The sequence below is a fragment of the Xiphias gladius genome, chromosome 4, assembly GCF_016859285.1.
Source record: "Xiphias gladius isolate SHS-SW01 ecotype Sanya breed wild chromosome 4, ASM1685928v1, whole genome shotgun sequence".
In the NCBI taxonomy this organism is placed as follows: Eukaryota; Metazoa; Chordata; class Actinopteri; order Istiophoriformes; family Xiphiidae; genus Xiphias; species Xiphias gladius.
Window position 1 is genome coordinate 514,468 of NC_053403.1, and position 20,029 is coordinate 534,496.

The window sequence follows — 20,029 nt, forward strand, 5'->3', positions numbered from 1 at the left end:
AGAAGAGCCAGATATTTCCCTCAGGAGCTGGTGGAGACCAAAACCAGAGCTAAGAGAGAGGGTGTACCTGACCTAGGTTCATCAGGTGACCCAGACACAGGATATAGATGATGTTTTTACAGACTGTTCTGCTGCCCCCTTGGGTCAACCAACCAACCAACCAAACAAACAAACAAGCAAACAAACAAACAAAAACAAGCAAACAATAAATGCAGGTTTAACGTTTACTATATTCATTCTAAAAGGGAAGTCTGCCTGACAGTCACAGCTCAGGGCAAAATGTCTCATGAAAAACAGTGAAATTTCCCTAACTCATTTTATCTGATCGCGATTTGACCTTTGGAGAATGTTTCAGTATAAACTGCAGCGACGTGTTTTCAAATAAAAATGACGTGTTCCTCATCTGTAACTCAACATTGGTTTAAGCTGAGCAGGTTTCTGTCATCACCTCTACTTTTCATTAACTCCTCAAACTCAAATCAAGTCAGTTTTTGAGTGTTGAATTGACTGAATGTTTGGTCACTACTGTTTTTCTTCTTCACGAAGACAAACGTGCCAAAGAAACAGGAGGGAATAAATATTTTAATGCGGGTGTTGAAAGGTGAATCTGCCAACGTCCACCGTCTTCAGGAACATCCAGTAAAAAGAAGAGGAAGATTTTCGTCCCAGAGCATCAAAAGAAGAAACTCAAACATGTCACTGACAGACAAAACTGTAATGTTATTCATTTTCTCATAAACATCTGAGTGAACACTAAAGAAATGAAATCAATAAATTCAATCAGAACATTCAGACTCCTCAGGCTGCATCTCTGTGTGAAGTTATTTCAGGAATCAATCGAAGTGATTGTCACACCGACTCACGAATTCACCTAATTAATGACTGAGGGGCTCTGATTACATCACACAGCTGTCAATCACTGGATGACTGACAGCTGGACATCATCTGTGTTTGATTATCATCAGAGCAGAAGACAAATTGAAGACAAATCAGATCGACAGAAGTCTTCGAAGTTAAACTGAGATAAAAACGATCATCATTTATAGCAAATCAGGAACATTGTGGATCATCAGCGCTGTCTCTGGCAGAGACAGAAAGTTTAGGATTTACTGATTTTTCTAAATACAACAGTGACCTGTGTGTTTTTGGGATTTTACGTGAATAATTGTCTCTGTGCCGGTGAAATATTACGGTTACATTATTTTTATATATAAAAATAATATTGAGCATAAAAATAAACAGTCTGTTCCGTTATTTATCAAGTTCAGTTCAGATTCCCACCGGAAACTTAGGAAAAAGTTCAGCTGCGGAGTAAAGTTACAGACATTTGAACTCATCGGAGGCCGTTTACCACTTGATTTTATTTACTTTTATAATTAAATGAGTTGATGAATTTTTATATTTAAGTTACCGTGTGACTTGTCGGTCATGAGCTGTCACGTTCTTCAGAAACTAAATACGCTCAGTTTGAATCATTAAATGTTCAATCAGCCTCCTCAGCTGCTCGGTCGCGTGTGTCTGTAAAAAACAGTAAGGAGCCCTTTAGTAAATCCTCATACAGACGTACTTTTGTGCGGAACTCTGATCACTCTGAACTTGTTTTGAAAAAGGAATCGGCCATGAAGGAGTTTCATGCCCGTTCTGTGTATTTTAAAGCTCCATCAGATGTCGCAGACTCAGGCGACTCTGAAGACAGATTCATCTGATGCATATTTGTAGTTTTAAATCACTTTAGATCCGAATTCAGACAAAATGAGGAGACAAATGAAAAATAAATAAAACCTAAATGTTTAAACATTGTAGATGAGATCAAGCTTCATTTAATTGGCGTTACAGCAGCACAGAGACAAGGCGAGGAAGCCGGAAACAGATACACAGCGATTTAAAAGAGGTGAAATACAATCAGACGTGAAAGAAACTCGAGGATCGTTCACATCATCAAACTTGACACCATTCACATGATTTGTACAGGATTCAATTCATTTTCTATCAATAATCAATTCACTGATCAGATATTTGATCCCTTCACGTCGACATCAGTCCTCAGCAGGAAACAGCTGGTAGGTCTCCATGACGACGACCCCTGACCCCTCAGCAAACAGAGCTGCTGTGGAGGTTAAAGGTCGAGGGCGGAACAGAATTACACTGTAAAAGTGGTCAGAGTGAAAACGAACGTTAAAACAGAATCTCTGAAAACCAGGCTCTGCACCGACGGGCTGAATGAAACCTGCTGTTTATCTTTGTCCACGGTAAAGATGTCGGGTGTGAACGTCCACTTGACTTTCATGACTTACACAACTGATTCAATGAAGGAACATAAGAGGGTAGAAATATCAAATGACCCCGGTGAACGTAAGAGACAGAGAACATTGATTTAAGAACTGAATTATTCAAAAGACAGAAGAGGACACAAATAAAAACAGAGGGAGAGTCACACCTGTTCGCACTCGTTCACACCTGTTCGCACCTGTCTGCCTGCGGGTAGACAAACAAACACACCGTGAGAGTTCAGCAGCAGGGGGCGACACTGTGCCGCATTAACTCATCGTCACGCACAGAGAGAACGAGCTGAGCCCTTATTAACTGATGTACAGATTTAAAACAGTGGCGCTGTGAACATCAGATTGAAACCAGCCACTGTGAGGAAAAACAAAACATCTGCAGTTTGGCGTCGTAGGTTTAAAGGAAAAAGCTCGAGATGTTATGAGGATTCAGTTCTAATTTTACACGTACAAATGTGTCGCATGTGGAGAATGAAGTTGCAGGATTGTGAGAAAAACAGCAGCTCACGTGTTACAGTGAAGGATGTGGAGGATCTGAAGTTACCGGTTTCAGCAATAAGCATCTTATTATCATCAGGTTTCTATCTTCTTGTTTTACCTGTAGCGTCGGTTCAGTTCAGCTGAAGTGTTTCACCACCTGGACTGATTCTTCAGGAGGAAACGCTGAGCGCTCTGCACCGTGTTCTGGAAAACACGCAACCATGAAAAAGAGCGGGGACACAAGCTCCCCGTGTCCCCCGTCCCTCAGGGTTATTAACCTGCAGCAGAACACAGTTCTGCACAGAAGCGGGTTCGGCTTCCTGAGGCCCGCACAGAAACCACAACAATAAAACGGATTTGGAATCAAATAAGATCAGTAAAACAAGAAAAGGCCACACAATCCAAATAAAAGATTAGAAAATAAGTAACGAAAGAAAACAACAGAAACTTACAATTAAAAAACAAAAATTTCCTCGTCTAAACAAATAAAATAAATTGTCTGTTTGGGAACAGAATTTCTGCCATCGACTGATTGAACTGACCTTCGAGGGAACAGAGACCAGGTAAGTCCAGCGGGGTCCAGCTAGCTGGCTTGGAAAAAGCCAGCTAGCGAGACAAGACTTTGGTGTCTGAGGTCATTATCTAATCTATTTTAGTTTTTTTATTTGATTGTCCTGAAGGGACAAATTAGTGTCAGTGATTAACTGTGAAAGCTGTGATGTTGGAAGGAAGGAAGACCAGTGTCTGAAACTTCTCCCTGATTCACTCATTCACCGTCTCCACCGAATCAACGACAGTGAGCGGAAAGACGAGGTTTCAGACTCTTATAAATGATCAAACACCAAATGAGACACACAAGAGATTAGCTTGTTAGCAAAGGGACAAAAGTAAAATCCATAACTGTTCTCAGGAGACGATGTCGTCCCTGATTAAAACTTAATGAGTCTCAGCTTTAATTAAAGCCCGAAGACACAGAACACAGAGGCTGAACTGAGGAAACACTGAATGTTCCTTTCCAGCATTAACATACTGACACAGCCAATTAAGGACTTTACACATTGTGAATAATGCAGCACAGTTAATAATCTATCTCACATTTAAAGATTTGATTTGTACTAGTGAGGATTTTGTGTTTCTTTTGAATTTCTTCTCTTAAATACTTTAAACTTTAAAAAGTTCATCTAAATAAAATAAGATAAATTACCTCCATGAGCATGGCCACCGTCATTGGCCCCACCCCCCCTGGAACAGGTGTGATGAATCCCGCTCTCTGTTTGGCTGAGGCGTAGTGAACGTCTCCGACCACCCGTTTACCGCTGGCCTTCGTCTCATCTGTCAGAGGGGTCAAAGGTCACACACGGGTGTAGAAACGTAAACGCTCTGGTGGTCAGCCTTCAGATCCGGCACTGGATATTCCCGCACACACACTCAGATGTTAACGTTTTAAAACTACTGCTCAGTTCACGACAAAGAGCGTCCACAGTTTGCAGGGACCTCAGTGGGTCCGGGGGGTCAGGTCTTTATTGTCCTCGGTAGTTTCCCTTTTTAAAACCGGGTTATGGTTTAATGGTCACGATGCTCAGCGCTAACGGCTCCTGAGGCGACAGGAGAGTCTGTTGACGTTTTCCGACGTGAGCAGTTCTGCTCGGGTTCAGTATCATCAGCCGCAGGAAGTGGTTTCCTGATCCGCGAAGACGAACGTCTGTTTCGGGATTTAGCCGAGACTGAAGCTGACGTCCAGTTTCACGTTTTATTGTTGTTATCTGACCATCTGAGCTTTAGCGTTTTGACTGAAATGTTCATTTCTGATGAACTTTTCACTCTTCCGTTGATTAAAAGAACAACTTGAGTCGTGCTTTAAATATCTACCAACGAAAACAAAAATATTCATCGTATCATGTCGGAAAGAGAAAGGTTTCAATGAGATGAGCTGATCTCGCGATACAGCGACATAAAGACACGTGTTGTGATCATGAGAAACGTTTCTGGTGAAAACGGAATAATTTGGTATCTCGTGAAAACACGACACGATAACGTCTCGTTATAATGTGAAGAGGAGCTCGTTCATTGTCTCGCTGAAGAAAAGCTCTTTATCTAAAACCGGATGTTTTCTACAGGAAGTTCTGTTCACGTCTGACTGATGTTTCATCACTTTACCCGTAATAACACAATAAATAACCCAAATAATGAACTGTTCTGCCCAAATGTTATAATAACATCGCTGTTACTTCTACTGTGACGAGTCCTGATGAAAACGAGCATAAAAAAGGGTTTAATGTGGAAAATGTCTCATTAAAATCAGACTCCATCCATTTGTTCATTAACTGATGTAAAGACGGTGGCATCACTGCACTATGATGTAGCACCAGTGTATTATTCAGTGTGTATTATTCAGTGTGTACCAGTGTGTATCAGTGTGTATTATTCAGTGTGTATTATTCAGTGTGTATCAGTGTGTATCAGTGTGTATTATTCAGTGTGTATCAGTGTGTATCAGTGTGTATTATTCAGTGTGTATTATTCAGTGTGTATAAGTGTGTATCATTGTGTATTATTCAGTGTGTATTATTCAGTGTGTATTATTCAGTGTGTACCTGGTACGTGGTTGATTCCACAGTCGATGACCACAGCTCCGTCCTTCACCCACTGTCCACTCACCATCTCTGCTCGACCTGCCCCCACCACCAGGATGTCAGCCCTGCTCACCTGTAGACACACAGGAAACGCATCATCACACAGGAAACGCATCATCACAAACAGGAGACACATCATCATCACACAGGAAACGCATCACGCATCATCACACAGGAAACGCATCATCACAAACAGGAGACACATCATCATCACACAGGAAACGCATCATCATCACACAGGAGACGCATCATCACACAGTTTTCTGTCTTCAGGTGTCTTCAAGTCCCATCAGTAGTTTTTATTGTCTCCGATGATCCAAAACACTCGGACCAGACGAGGAGAACAACGTCGAGGTCTGGGGTTTATCAGATGCTGAGGGCGCGGTTGGTTCTCGTGGTCTACGTGCTGGATGTGGGAGAAATGAGCAGGCGTAAAGACCTGAACCACTTTGAGAAGGACCAGAATGTTATGTTCAGAGGACCAGGTTGGAGCATCTCTGAAACAACAAGGCTGGTGGGGGGCTGCTGGTCAGAGGTGGTGAGTCTGAGGAGGGACAGACCGTGAACCGGAGACAGGGTGATGGGTGAGATGGGCCGGGACAAAAGTCTGGTCCACATCGGCTTCATTTCGAAACATCTGGGACTCAAGGATCTGCTGCTGACGTCCTGGTGCCAGATACCACAGGGACCATCAGAGGTCCGGTAGAGTCCATGTCTGGACCAGCGGTGTGTTAGACAGGTTCAGTGTGTTTTCACTTCTACGTTTTTAACTCTGTGGGTTTTTGTTGTCCCTTCAGGTCCGGCTTTTTTTGACTCTGTGTTCCCTCCGTGGTTTTCTCTTACCAGAGACAAAGACCAGATAATGTTGAGTCAGTCCTGTCTCTGCTCCGCTTCCACTGGAACCTGACCTGACCCAGTCGGCTCCGGAGAACTCGGGGTCCCTCTTTGTTCCACTTTGATTCCTGGACTCCAGAGAACGCAAAGGCCCGATGGGCAGTTTGGAATCTGCTTTGCTTCCTCACAGGCAGCTGCTGCTTTCACTTCATCTCTATGAAACTGTGTGAAAACGCTCTGATAACTGAAGCTCCGACATCTCAGGCTTTAAAAGCTCTCGAGGTAAAGCATGATAAAAATCATCGTCACCATCATCATCATCAGTACCCAGGTGGGTGTGGTCACCTGTTCAGGTAGGTCCGGGGTCTTTGAGTGGCAGGTGGTCACAGTAGCGTGGTTCCACAGCAGCAGGTCGTGCATCGGAGCTCCGACGATTTTACTGCGACCGATCACGACCGCGTGTTTTCCCGCCACAGACACACCTGCACAGGTACAGGGAGGTTGGTATCTCTCAGCGCCACCGTACATGTTCTAGCTCACTTATTATGAAAACAGGTGTTTGACTATTTTGTGTGTATGTCCATTGGTTTTTTGACACACATTATAATACACTGATAGTGCAACGTGAAGGGATTCTGTCAGTCCTGTTATTAATCTTATTTTTCTATTTGTCAGGGGCCGACCGTGTTTTTGTTTTTTGGTCTCATCTATTCAAACCGCCCCATTAAAAGCCGCTGAATAAGCTGTGATCAGCTAATTATTAACTATAATTTGATTATCACAAGCAACTCTGTCAGGTCCTCCATCCTCCATCTTGGAGCCTGGTCTCACAGAGGGACTCTGTGTCAGAATCTGGTTTTAAGACCTGAATTATAAGTAAAAGTAAGGTCGCGTTATTCCATCACAGGAGAACTAAGGATGCCACCAACTATTATTTTCATGATGAATAAATCAGACAGTTATTTCCTTCCTGCTATATGAATAAAACTGAATTGAACTGAATTGAATGAATAAGTGACTGATGTCGAGTGAATAAAAAGTCAGAAAATAGTGAAAACGGTCCAGCGTTGTTCCCTGAAGGCCAGGTTCACACTGTGGTCAATTTGTTTTGTCTGACCAACAGTCAAAAACACAAAGACGTTGAGATTATGTCAGAGAAAACTGGGAAAAAACAAATATTCTCATTTCAGAGGCTGGAACCAGAGAATTTTTGGTATTTTGCTTAAAAAAATGACTTAAACGATTAATCTGTTGTTGCTGCTAATTAATTATCTGTCACTGACTGATTGATTGATCAGCTTATCATTTCAGCTCTCGAGCACCGGTTGGTTTCTGGGTGTCAGGTCGAAGTAAAACGCTGACATGTACAGTGGGGGTCATTTCTGGCCCCGGGGCCCCTCGAACGGGGAATCCCACCCTGGATTTGTGGACATTTACCAAACAATACGTGTACGAAGTTTGTGTGTGAAGAAAGGTTTCTTTGTGTCAGTCATGATGAAAGGGTTAAATGACCTGAGAGTGTGTTATTTTTTACAGTGTGTGACCTGTCTGTCTGATGAGCTCCATGCAGCCGTTGGGGGTGCAGGGGATGAAACAGTCGCCCAGGTCACCTCGAGACAGCTTCCCTGCATTAATACAGCTCAGACTGCACACACACACACACACACACAGTAAATATGTGGCATGTATGAAGAAGTACTGGGGTGAACAGGACAAATTTCAAACAGCTGTGTGATGTATATCAGTATGTAAAAGCACATTGTGATTACATTGAGATTATTCAGTGTCTCACAGTCAAATCTTATCGGGAAACAAGTTCGTAGATCTGTTTAAATTCAGTTTAATCACAGACACGAGACCTCAGGACAAAAAAATCTGTAAGAAGACAAAGAGAAAGAAATAAAAGTGTAGAGTTCCTGTTCCTGACTCACCCATCCACATCCTTGTCTGGGGACACGGCGTTGGTGATGAGTTCAGTGTTGATGGGATTAACAGAGTCCAGAGGGAGCTGGACGATCAGACCGTGGACAGACAGGTTCTCGTTGACAGACATGATGCTATGCAGGACCTGGAGGACGACAGGAAACAGGAGACAGTCAGCGCTGGACCTTTCGTCCGCTGCAGGTTGGCTAGAGATCAAACTGAGCTCGTCACCGACCTCCTCCTGCGTCGCCGTGTTCGGCAGCTTCACGTGTTTGGCATCGATTCCAATCTGCAGACGAGAAACTGAAAATGTTATTAAAGCTGCACTAGTCAGTGTTTTTATATTCACACCAGCCCCTTTTCCCCTCATGGCTCATGTCCTGTTGAAAGGGCGGGGGTGAGGGTGAGGGCGGGGGCGGGGGCGGGGGTGGGGGCGGGGGAGGCTAACCTGAGGAATGTTTGCCAAACCAACCATGAGGTCGTCGTCTGAAGACGTTTCTCTTTTAAACCAAAACACTTTCTGACAACTCTGACATCTTTGTATGTAAATGTGGACTGGGCTCAAATCCGTCCAGTGCTTGATGAGATATTTCGGTCTGGACTGGACTGACGGATACTGGTCCACTCAGAGACCACATATTTCAAGGATCAGTCTGGTCTTTCTACATTTTTCTTACTGTGAACAAATCTTCTGTTCAGACTCGAACCAGCGGTCCGTCTCTCAACACTTTCTGACTTATGGGCGCTAGCGCGGGTCGTCCGCCGGCTTCTGGGTCGGCGGTTCGACGCCGGCTCCTCCTGTCCACATGTTGAAGTGTCCTCGCTCCAGATGTGCAGGCCAGCGCCTTGCACGGCAGGTCCATCGCCACTGGTGTGCGAGTGTGTGTGTGAATGGGCGCTTTGTAAACTGCTAAGGTAAAAAGGCGTCTATGGGAGTGCAGTCCGTTTACCATTCCCTCCTCCGTCTGTGGCTCTCAGCTCCGAGCCCATTGGTTCCTACTGTAGACGTGAGTCCTTAAAAAGACCTCACAAATATACCGATTCATTTAAAAATAAAAAAGACTCAGTCATTTTCCTAAAGCAGCTGCTCACTGTAGTTTTAATCAAACAAACAGGAGGGAACAGGGACTTTGTTGGGGACTATTTTCAGCGGCGGATTAATCCACGTTTGGTGCTGTAGCGAGTGTTTGTGGCAGCAGGACGGTGTGTGTGTGTGTGTTGATGTTGATGGAGGAACGTGTGTGTTTGGTTCTTGAAACAGTGGAGCTCTGAGGCTCAGAGGAACCAGATACGTCAGAGACGTCAGTGTTGGTTTGAGAAAACATCGGTTTTCTTAAACCTGATCAAATGTATGAAATGTCGTTTTTGTCACCTCAGCTGCAGCCTTCAGTTTGGTGCTGATGTACAGGTTGGAGTCGTCTCTGTCTCCCACCTGAAACACAGTTGAAAACCTTTATTTCATCGGGAGATTGAACACACTTCAGTCCTGCGACAGTCGACCGTTACTGCTCAATCATCTGCTTTGTCTCTCAGCGGCGACTCCAAACGGCCACTGAGGCTGCTTCCCTGTGACATCGTCCGTAAAAACGGGAACAACAATCGTAGAGTTTACGAAAAGCACGGACGTACGATGGATCCCGCTCTAACGAGGCAGCTCGTTAAGGCTCCCGAGTGTGGGCGGAGTCTCCTTAAGCCTGCAGACCTCAGTGAGCGTTGTCAGATGAGAGTCAGTTCACCGGTGACTGAACCCATAACGGTAACACACCACACCAGTTCTCCAGAAGCTACCTTGACTTCTGTCTTTGTTTTCTCCTCTGATTGATTTTGGTGAACCTAAAAGTTGTATCGTGACCGGTAACCTCAGGAATGATGTTAATGAATAAAACGGCGTAACTCACAACTGATAGGAACAATTAAAATCTGTAAATGAAAATGAAAAAACAATTAAAACGATAAAAGAAACAGTTTTATGATTCAGTACGGAGACGTGTCATGGACCTGACAAAGGTCCATGACAGGAGGGAATCCGCCTTTTCTTGACATTATTAACATTTCATATCATATATTAACATTATTTCCACCAGGTGAGTTTTACATATCAACAAGTTAAAAGCTTCCCAGTTCACCCGGAGGAAGTTTTTATATAATTAAATCCCAGTGTTGAACTGGGACCAGGTCTATGATGCCCCAGTTTCTGGGTCACGACCTTTAACTCTTCAACGTTTTTGCTTTTGCAAACATTCGGGTTGTTTGCGACTCTAAACAGCTTTCAGAGAAAATTTGAGAAAAACAAACTTTTATCACATTTGACATTTTGACGCCAGGACACTGTTGAAGACAAACAGTTTGAGGACCAGCAGGACACATTTAAGAGTAACACATGTTGGACAGTTGTCAAGATAAACGTGCTCAACTAACTTCATTCATGCGTCCTTACGTGCGTGAATGAGCGTAACAGCTAAACTTGATTGAACCCGTGACTCTTCGGGTTCAGGTCTGACTGGTTCAGGTTTTGGTTTGGAGGGTTGAAGGTTTGTTATCAAGGTTCATTAGAAGAGCAGCAGCTGGAGTAAACACAGCAGGTTCAGACTGGTTTAGATATGCAGAACACGCTGCATGGTTTTAACTGAGCTGTTCTGGTCCTCTGATCAGGCCTCATTACGACCAGGTCCCAGACGGTCCTAAAACCTCGGACCGGTGAGCTGAGAGGAGATTTAGTCTCAGTTTGTGTCTCTCGTGTTTCATCCTTCCATTCAGCTCACAGAGCAAAGTCCCACCCGCAGAACGGACTGAAGTCTTTTCATGGAGCAGTGAATCACTGTGATACGACCAGCAGGTGTCGCCAGAGTCACAAATGTCCCCGCTCCGCACACAGTGGCTCCGAGTCTGGACGGTCTGGGACGTTTGTCCCATTCAAATTAGAAACAAAAAACGATCGATTTTTTTGGATGCATGATACTCGGAGTTAAGAAGAAGTCCAGGTTTTGTGACAGAAATGTCAAGTCAAGGTTTTGTGTTCACCAAGTGTTCGTTAATGAGCTTGTAAGACCACAGGACTCACCTGTAAGATCACTGGACTCACCTGTAAGACCACAGGACTCACCTGTAAGATCACTGGACTCACCTGTAAGACCACAGGACTCACCTGTAAGACCACAGGACTGACCTGTAAGACTCCAGACTCACCTGTAAGACTCCAGGACTCACCTGTAAGACCACAGGACTCACCTGTAAGACTCCAGACTCACCTGTAAGACCACAGGACTCACCTGTAAGACCACAGGACTCACCTGTAAGACCACAGGACTCACCTGTAAGACCACAGGACTCACCTGTAAGACCACAGGACTCACCTGTAAGACCACAGGACTCACCTGTAAGACTCCAGACTCACCTGTAAGACCACAGGACTCACCTGTAAGACCACAGGACTCACCTGTAAGACCACAGGACTGACCTGTAAGACTCCAGACTCACCTGTAAGACCACAGGACTCACTTGTAAGACCACAGGACTCACCTGTAAGACTCCAGACTCACCTGTAAGATCACTGGACTCACCTGTAAAACCACCAGACTGGGTCTGAACCCCGAGAACTGACTCCTCATCTTCTCCACCTCATTCTTCAGCCTCTCCCTCACTAACCTGCACACACACAGACCTAGGATCAGTCTTCGAAGGTCAAAGGTCAAAAATTCAAAAGGTGTCATAATGTTTGGGCTGACTGGAGAAACTGGGAGAAACTTGACAGGAGTGGGAAAAGTAAGAAATGCTGGGTGATACTGGGATGTTGACTCACTTGGAAGTCTTGTTGCCGGAGATGACGGTTGCCATGGAGCGCATGCTTCCTTGGCAACCAGAGGCCCCGAGACGGAGCGAGTGGGTGACCGAGGATAACATGACTGAGAGAGAGAGAGAGAGAGAGAGAGAGCATCAGTTAACAGCAGGGCTGAACTGGTTTGTATTATATTTGAATTATCTCCTAATTAACCAACTGACAGACGTGTGGTTTTGAACACATGGTGACAGCGGGATCAGTCTGACGCTGAGCTGGTCACCTGAATGCACCCGATGCACAAACAGGGAGAGGAAAACCATACTGTGTTCAGCGATCGATCGATGGATTCATTGATCAAATACGACTCTGAAGCCGACGCTTCATGTATTTAACTAATCCGTTCGTTATCTGTCCATTGCTCGGCTCCGCTTCTGTTGTTAGCGATTGACACGAGAGAGAACGGCGAAACACGCTGGACATCCCCTGCATAATCAACCCGTCTCCTAGAATTTACAGTTACTGTGAATACAACTAAACTGCAACAGCAAATATGTTTTCAAGGAACATAATCCAGACCGGATCATGTTTCCCGTTGACATGATGAGGAAATGTTGGGGATTTACGTATCTGACAAGACGCAAAATGTTAATACTGAACTCTTCAGTAAAGTGTTAAGTGGCAGGCGGTGAGTCCAGCATCATGAGGCTGGTTAGTGGTTCTGTTTAGACTCTCACAGCTCCTGGGGCAGGTCCAGGAAAGATCCTGGACATTTTTTTCCTGCCTAAACCCCCGACAGGATTCAGGGTGTGAACCTGCTCTTTGCTGTCAAAGTCTGAAAAACCTCCACCCAGACCTCTGACCTACAGAACCCAGGCAGAGAGGACGTCACCGCGACACAATTTGTAAAACACAGAGACCGATTTTCTAGGGGACAAGGCCTCAGACGACAGACTGCGACACCATGATCCCCGATGCGCTGCTCTTACGGCCTCCACTCCACCAGATGTTGAACCCGCTGCGGGGATCTGATCCCGCTCAGGCTCCGGAGCATCAGTGAGATCCAGCCCTGATGTTGGCTCACAGTCGGCGCTGGATGGGGCAGAGGTCAAATGCTTCCAGACCAAACTAGGAAAAGCATTTCTTTCAAGGATTTTTTTAAGTGTGTGCATCTTAACCTGTGAGGTAACCGGTAACTCCAGCTGTTCAATAAATGTACTAGTGTACTTTCCTATAAAGTACAATATCTCCTTCTGAAATGTAGTGAGGTATAAGTTGACACGGACTGGAATTACTCAAGTAGAGCAGAAGTACGTGTTAAGTGCAGTACTTGAGTAAATGTTTTAACGTTTCACCGCAACCAACGACCAGACACTTTAACCGACACGAATGCAGCAGCTTTGAAGCTTCAGGTTCACTCTGGTTCCTTTGTGCATTCACCTTTCTCTCTGTTTAGCAGCTTTTTAAACCGTCCTCACTCCACATGCATTGTACTTTTTTTTTCAGCACACACTCAGCTGAAAGTCTGACGTGTCGTTCAGTCAGTTTAACAGAGTATGAAGCTGCCAGGACACAAACTACAGGAAAAACACCACAGGTGCCTGTAAAACTGCACAAATCCTTGGTGATCATCAGGATATTCTTAAAGAACAGTTCAAGGTTACAAAAAATATCGTTACAGCAGATAAATAAAGAGCAGAAATAAGGCTGTTATACAGCCTGTCTACCTGTAAAGTGATTTGATCCCACCTGTGTGTCTGGAGATCACTGAACATATCAGTGATGCTGGGTTTTAAATGCTCTCTCAGGCTAATTTGTTGAGGTCTCCAGACATAAACGAGAAACTGTGTGAAAGCTCCACTTATAAATAAAGTTCTTGGGTGTGAAGGAAACCTGACTTCTCACCCAGTGACACAGTCTGGCCATTAAACATGTTAATGATTAAAAACTAAACACACAGTTTGTGTGTTCGTGCCGTCCACTCACACCGCAGTCTGCTGTAAACACTCAGAAAAGTCAAAACTAAACCCTCTGACTCCAGAACTGCAGCTGCACACAAACAGAAGCGTCTCTGCAGCGTCGCTCCTCCGCCACGTTAACGGGCAGCAGCCGGAGAGTTTCCCATGATTCATGTGTGCAGCTGCAGACACATGTGGAGACGTGTTCAATAATCAGAAAGATTTAATGTGGCTGTAAACAGGCGGACAGACAGAGAGACAGGGAGCAGCACCTTACCTGAGAGATGGACAGAAAACTTCTGACACTCAGCTGCTCCAGTGTGTCTGTATGCGTGTGTGTGTGTGTGTGTGTGTGTGTGTGTGTCACCTTATCTGTGCCTGTGTGTGTGTGTGTGTGTGTGGGTGTGTGTGTGTGTGTGTGTTCGTGTGTGTGTCTGGATCTTTCCGAGGCAGTTCTGCTCTGAACTGAATCGATCCAGCAGAGGGAACCAGACTGATGCTGGGAAGGGAGGTCAAAGGTCAAACTGGAGTAAACTGGAGGAGGGGGGATGGCCAAAGTTCCTCTCAGCCAATCAGATTCCAGACTGTTGGGGAGGCCGCGGAGAAGAGGAAGGAGAAGAAGGAGGAGGAGGAGGGAGTTTGCACACACTGAGCTCCTCAATATCAGGACTTTGTTTTGCTCTGTGGCCTGTCAGGCAGGGAAACTCTGATGGAAGACCCTGTGCTGTTGCATTGTGGGAAATGTAGGATCCAATGTTTTCGGACTGAAAACGCCTCTTTAGAACTGTCCATCCAGTCTTAGTTCTTCCCCTTTGGGTCTCATAATGAAAAGGGGATGGGCCGCCGTTGTGGTTTGCTGTACAGATTGTTCAGCCCCTGCAGTAAACGTATGATTCGTGATAGTGGACCGTTTAGATCAAATCTGACTAGACTGGACTTGGTAGGACATGGTCCTGTGGAGACCCGGTGGAAGAACAGCAACGAGTCAGCTCTTCCTGACACTCTACTGTAGTTCAGACTCAGCTACAGCCTGGACCTGGACTAAAGATAACAGGTGTTTAAGAATGAGGTTAGTTATGGTAAGACCAGCGGCATCGACCCCTCTGTTGTTCCTGCATGCAGTCTGCAGGGCCCCCCCATCAAGTCCTCTCTGACAAGCTCCTCGATCCCCATCATAACCACAGCTCTGAAATCCCTGACGAGCCGAAAGGGACCTAAACCAGGGTCTTAGCTCCAATCTGATTATCACTGTTAACATTCGGTCGTTATTATTCTGATATGCACCAGCCTTGTTGCTTCATCTCAGGTCCTCCACAAACTAGGAACAAAACCTGGACGGACTGGACGGACTTGCTTTTCTGTCATAACGTGCGTATTATCGAAATAAACTTTGAAAATAACTGGGCGCCACAGGTGAGCCAGGTTAACAGCAGACTGAGCCGGGCAGAGCATCCAGCCTGAGAGTCTCCTGTTTCGCCAACGACCCCGTTTTATTTTGGTAACTGGCGGCGGCGCACAGCGCTGGAAGAATTACCATGTGTTGAGTGAGGGACGATGGCCGACCTTCCCTGATTCCCTGTAATGGAGGACGGAGGAGCTGTTTGACCAGTCATCTGGCTCGGTTCATATATTTATGTTCGGGTGTATTTGGTTTTCTTGTGGATAAATGTAAATTGTCCAGGTTGGACATTTGTTGAGAGGAAAGTTAAGTGGACTGAAGACAGACTTTGGGTCGTGCACTGAGCCCGTCCACAGCTCACGGCGGTGACAGAAGCCACGTCGTGTTCTCAAAGTTCCTGCCATCTTCTCCGGAGAAATGCTCGATGTGCTTTGATGCCGTCAGGACTTGTTTCGCTTTTCAAAGCTTCTATGATAAACGGCCTTCGACCTTCAAACTGTCTCACTGATAAACGATCGAGTTGTTAGCAGATGGTTTGGATCAAATAGGAACAAAGACTATGTTTGTGATCGATTAATCGCTGGAATCGTTTTTCATGTAAAATGCTGTGACGTCATTTGATGGTTTCAGCTTCTAAAAATTGGAGATTTGTTGCTTTTCTCTATCACATCAGATGGAAAATGAAACTTCTGTTTGTTGCTCGGACAAACATTTGATGAAGACACTCGATGAAGAGCTGACGGTTGATAGTGAAAATAGCAGTTATAGTGTATAGAGTTTGTTCACGAATGATTTCAAACAAAACTTACTGTTGGAGGTGATCGTTTTTTAATGTTTGTATTATTTTTACTTGATTGTTATGTTAGTTAATACACTAGAGTATCACTAGATTATTTGTATTTTATCACCTGACGTGTCTTAAATTGATTCCGGTGCTTTATGGCAAATAACGCGCCAGCGTGTTGTTGTAATAATCGCGGTCTGTTTGCGTGTCTTGCGGCGTTGCGGTGAAGAGGACGGACACTGAAGGCTCCCGAAGAGGCGGACGACACGGGGATCGGAGCAGAGCCACGCTGCTGGGCCACAGTTTGCAACAAAGACAAACTGAATCTGAACGTGTCGAGTTCAGATCCCATCCCTGACTCTCTGGACAATAGTTCAACGTAGCCCCTTTGAACGGAGATGGTCTTTGAAGTAAGATTCATGATATTTATCATATATTAACACTTCATCGGACAGACGTGACGGCTCCCTGTGAACCCAAGTTAGACCCCGGTGTTGAGGACAGGAAACTGGGTATCAGGGGTTATCTTTTCCACAGAGACAGAGAGGGACAGAGACAAACCTGGCGGTGGTGCGGCTTTCTATATTCAGGATCAGTTTCCAGGTGAATTACCGCCTGACTTACTGCCCCGTGAGAGAGAGATTAAGTGGTGAGTCACAAACTGTGTTCAGATGGCTCCATAAAAACAGGATGATTTGAAACCATTGAAATAATGAAAGACAACAGTTATTATCTGACAGCTGAAACGCTGCCGCTCCACACAAGACTGCAAGCTGCTTCAAATGAACCCAATCAAATTACTGGGGTCAGACAGCATCTGTCCTGGTCACTGCTTGTCGACAGTATTATCCATAAGACGGGAACAGGCGTTGCTACCAGCGACATGGGTCCTGCTGTTGTTTCCCAAGGAGCCACGAAGCTGCTCAGTCGCATGGTCTGAAAATTAAAATTTGAACTTTCACCCGCTCTCCTGTGCGATCATTGCCCTTGAGTCGGTGTGCAGCAGAAATTCAGAAATAAAACTGAGAGCCAAACGTGATCCGTAAAACCGCAACATCAACTCTAAAACTGACTGGTGACCAGTGACGCGAAGCTAAAAACAGGACTGATGAGATCTGGTCTTCTACCCGCTGTTAAAAACCTGCGTTTTGTACCAGATGAAGGCATGAGATGGTTTTTTGGCTTTGAACCCTGAACACCGTAGGTTACAACTCTCACCAGGGGTGGGTGAGCTTCAGGGTGGGGGGCTGGTGGTCTGCAGCTCTGAGTGACTGAAGCTTCTCCGTTATCAAGGTCATTTTCACATTTGATTCACATATTTCAATGTAGTTTGTGCTGAAGTGGTGATGTGTTAAACAGACAGGCGTCTCAGCCACGGACAGGGTGGACAGAATAACGGGAACAGCCACATCCTCCAGAATGATCATAGAGTTGAACCATTATAACAACATTAGAACCTTCATGAAGGAGGATCTAGGGCAGGACTGTTGGACTAGGTGGAGGACCTGATAAACAGCGCCCTCTACTGTGTCTGGACAGTGTCCCTGCTCCAGGTAAAAAAATATTCCCAATCAACCCCCCCTTCTCTTTCTGTTCCACCCGTTTCTCCTTCCTCCTCCACCTCCCCTTCCTCCTTCTCCGTCTTCTTCTCTTTAGACTTTCATCCCTGTTGGTCCTGACTCAGCGGAGCCCCCCCCCCTCCTGCTCCACCTCCTCCCCCCTCCGACTCAGCAGTGGTACCTCATTCTAAAACAGAAAGAAGATCGATGATTCGTTCGCACTGGCACAGACATTACAAAGGGCTTCACAGTTCAGGGTCAAGCGAAACGGGGAAACAACGGATCAAATGTAGAAAACAGTCACTATGACGATGATCATGTCGATTGACATTTTTACAGCTGCGTGTTCTGTAAAAATAAAAATCAATCCGTGAAACCAACAAAACAACCGAAACGAACAATCATGTCACCCGCACACACACACGAGATGAGACTGTGTGTACGCTGGTCTTCACATTCTTCTTCTTCTTCTGGGACGTGGCGTATGCGTCTACATATCATTTCTCCGTCCGGCCCTGGGACGTCAGACTAAAGGCGGCTGTGGGTCTGCTGTCACCGTCTCCCTGTAGAAACTCAGCTCAGCCTTTTATTTCTTAGCTGGTAGGAAGATGAAACTACTGTTATGAATGAGAAAGAAAGCAGACGATTTTTAAGAACGCTGAGCACAAGTTCAGACACTGAGGTCCGATTCCATGAGTCTTCTGGATGAAGAGAAGATGCTTTACGGTGAAATGTGAGCAGGTGTAACTCACCTGCGTGATGGTGCTGATAATCAGCAGCCGACGTGGGGTTTATCATCAGCAGCATCAGATGAAGGAATTTGACTCCCTGTTCGCCTGAACACACCCGATCACAGGTAACACGTGCTCTTCGAGACGGCCTGGTTTAGACTCTGGTGTTTATTGTCGGATTCATAGCTTTCTATATTCAGAATCGGATTCCACGTGAATCAGGGCCCGACGTACTGTCCCGGGAGATAGAGATGATTAGGCTTCAGAGTCACCTGCCTGATGGTAAACCGGTTTTAGTGGGTCGTTGTTACAGACCACCAGGACCAAAACAAAATTATTCAGAGAAAATCTATGAAATAATGAAAAAGGTGTCCCAGGAAGAACAGGACGTTTTCCTACCGGGGGGCTTTAAAATGAATTGGCTGAAAAATTATTCTCCGAAGAAGAAAACGGCCTCCGTCTCCTCTGAGTGTGGAATGACCCAGGTCGCGACGCTTCCTACGAGGGAGACGATTAACTCGTCTGGCCGAAAGACGTCGACATGCATCGATCACATCTATTAAAACATTCCAATTCTTTGCTGTAATTTGACCTCAACAGTGAAAGGCTGTAGCGATCAAAATCTACTTGGCGTCACTGTGTCCCACAGGGACGTCTGGTCATAAACTGTCCACCTCCATGAGGACGACAGTTCCTCCAGGGGCCTGAGGGTCGGAGAGTCAGGCGGGAGGAGAGTCGACTCCGGTCTGAGACTGGGAGAGAACAGTGAACCAGCACATCGTCCCAGACAGTTACCAACTGTTCTGGAATCAGCCTCACCTGCCCCCCTTTGCTCACCTGGAGCGGGTCTTTCATAGACGCCGTCGAGGAGTGAAAACGGGTCTCGGTGTCGGTGTTATTTTACTTTTTTAGATGCAGCATTAGATTTAGAACGTAAATGAACGAGCGTGTTCGTGTGTAAAACGGGCCGTAAATCCACAGAGGTTTGGTGGTGGCTGGGTTTGAGTGAGAAAACGCCGGTGGTGGTGGCTGGACGCTTTTGCTACCGGGTCAGTGAGAAGTGATCCCCGGTTCGGTCCACAGTGACGCTGCTGTTCTGAACACGGGAACTCAGTCAGAGAAACGTGAGTCGGCGGCTGCGAAACACTGTAAAACCGAAAGAAACGTGAAACGTGAGTAAAACCAACCAACGGGTGCGACTCACCTGTGTGATGCTGCTGCTTTGTCATCAGACAGAAGAATGCAGCCAAACAACAACCTGTTTAACTTCCTGTTCACCTGAACACACCCGATCGCAGGTACCACATCCACTGAAAGCCACGTATGTCAGAGACTGAGACGGCCTGGTTTAGACTCCGTGATCAGGTGTTTATCAACTGATCCCTTGGTCACGTTAATCGACGGTCCAGCCCCTGGTCTGGAGACCGGGCTGCGAGTCTCCGAGGTTTCCTCTGAGGACGACTGATACAGTCAATAGTGTAAAAACGTTGAGAAACTCCTAAAAAAAAAAGGTAAAATGAGATCTGGACGTGTGATTTTCAGTGTAAAAATAAAACCTTCAGATATTAAATGAAATTCCAACTGCTTCAGAGAAAAAATCAGAAAATTAAAATGTATAGAAATATGTAAGATTCACAGATGCTGCTACAAACTAAAACACCATGTAGCAAG

The 20,029-nt window shown here is 45.5% G+C and overlaps 1 protein-coding gene across 7 annotated transcripts; it reads right to left on the bottom strand.

The window, feature by feature from the left end:
* Window positions 1-227: 227 nt before the first annotated feature.
* On the bottom strand, window positions 228-14,286 carry mthfd1a (methylenetetrahydrofolate dehydrogenase (NADP+ dependent) 1a, methenyltetrahydrofolate cyclohydrolase, formyltetrahydrofolate synthetase). Of its 7 annotated transcripts, XR_005707267.1 has the most exons (13): window positions 13,655-13,903; window positions 11,952-12,054; window positions 11,713-11,797; window positions 9,525-9,584; window positions 8,388-8,441; window positions 8,161-8,297; window positions 7,774-7,874; window positions 6,575-6,711; window positions 5,357-5,468; window positions 3,967-4,094; window positions 2,881-2,966; window positions 2,438-2,475; window positions 228-2,145 (listed from the first exon to the last, which is right to left on the bottom strand). XR_005707267.1 is itself a non-coding variant. In XM_040124579.1 (12 exons), the coding sequence occupies exons 3-12, from the start codon at window positions 12,050-12,052 to the stop codon at window positions 2,913-2,915; spliced, it is 969 nt and encodes a 322-aa protein (XP_039980513.1). In that variant the 5' UTR covers window positions 12,053-12,054; window positions 13,914-14,067; window positions 14,163-14,286; the 3' UTR covers window positions 228-2,912. The 7 variants fall into 7 exon arrangements, 6 of the variants coding, with proteins under 6 accessions (XP_039980513.1, XP_039980510.1, XP_039980511.1 ...); XM_040124579.1 differs by lacking the exon at window positions 13,655-13,903 and adding exons at window positions 13,914-14,067; window positions 14,163-14,286 and having other exon boundaries at window positions 228-2,966; XM_040124576.1 differs by having other exon boundaries at window positions 228-2,475.
* Between the last annotated feature and the right edge of the window lie 5,743 nt (window positions 14,287-20,029).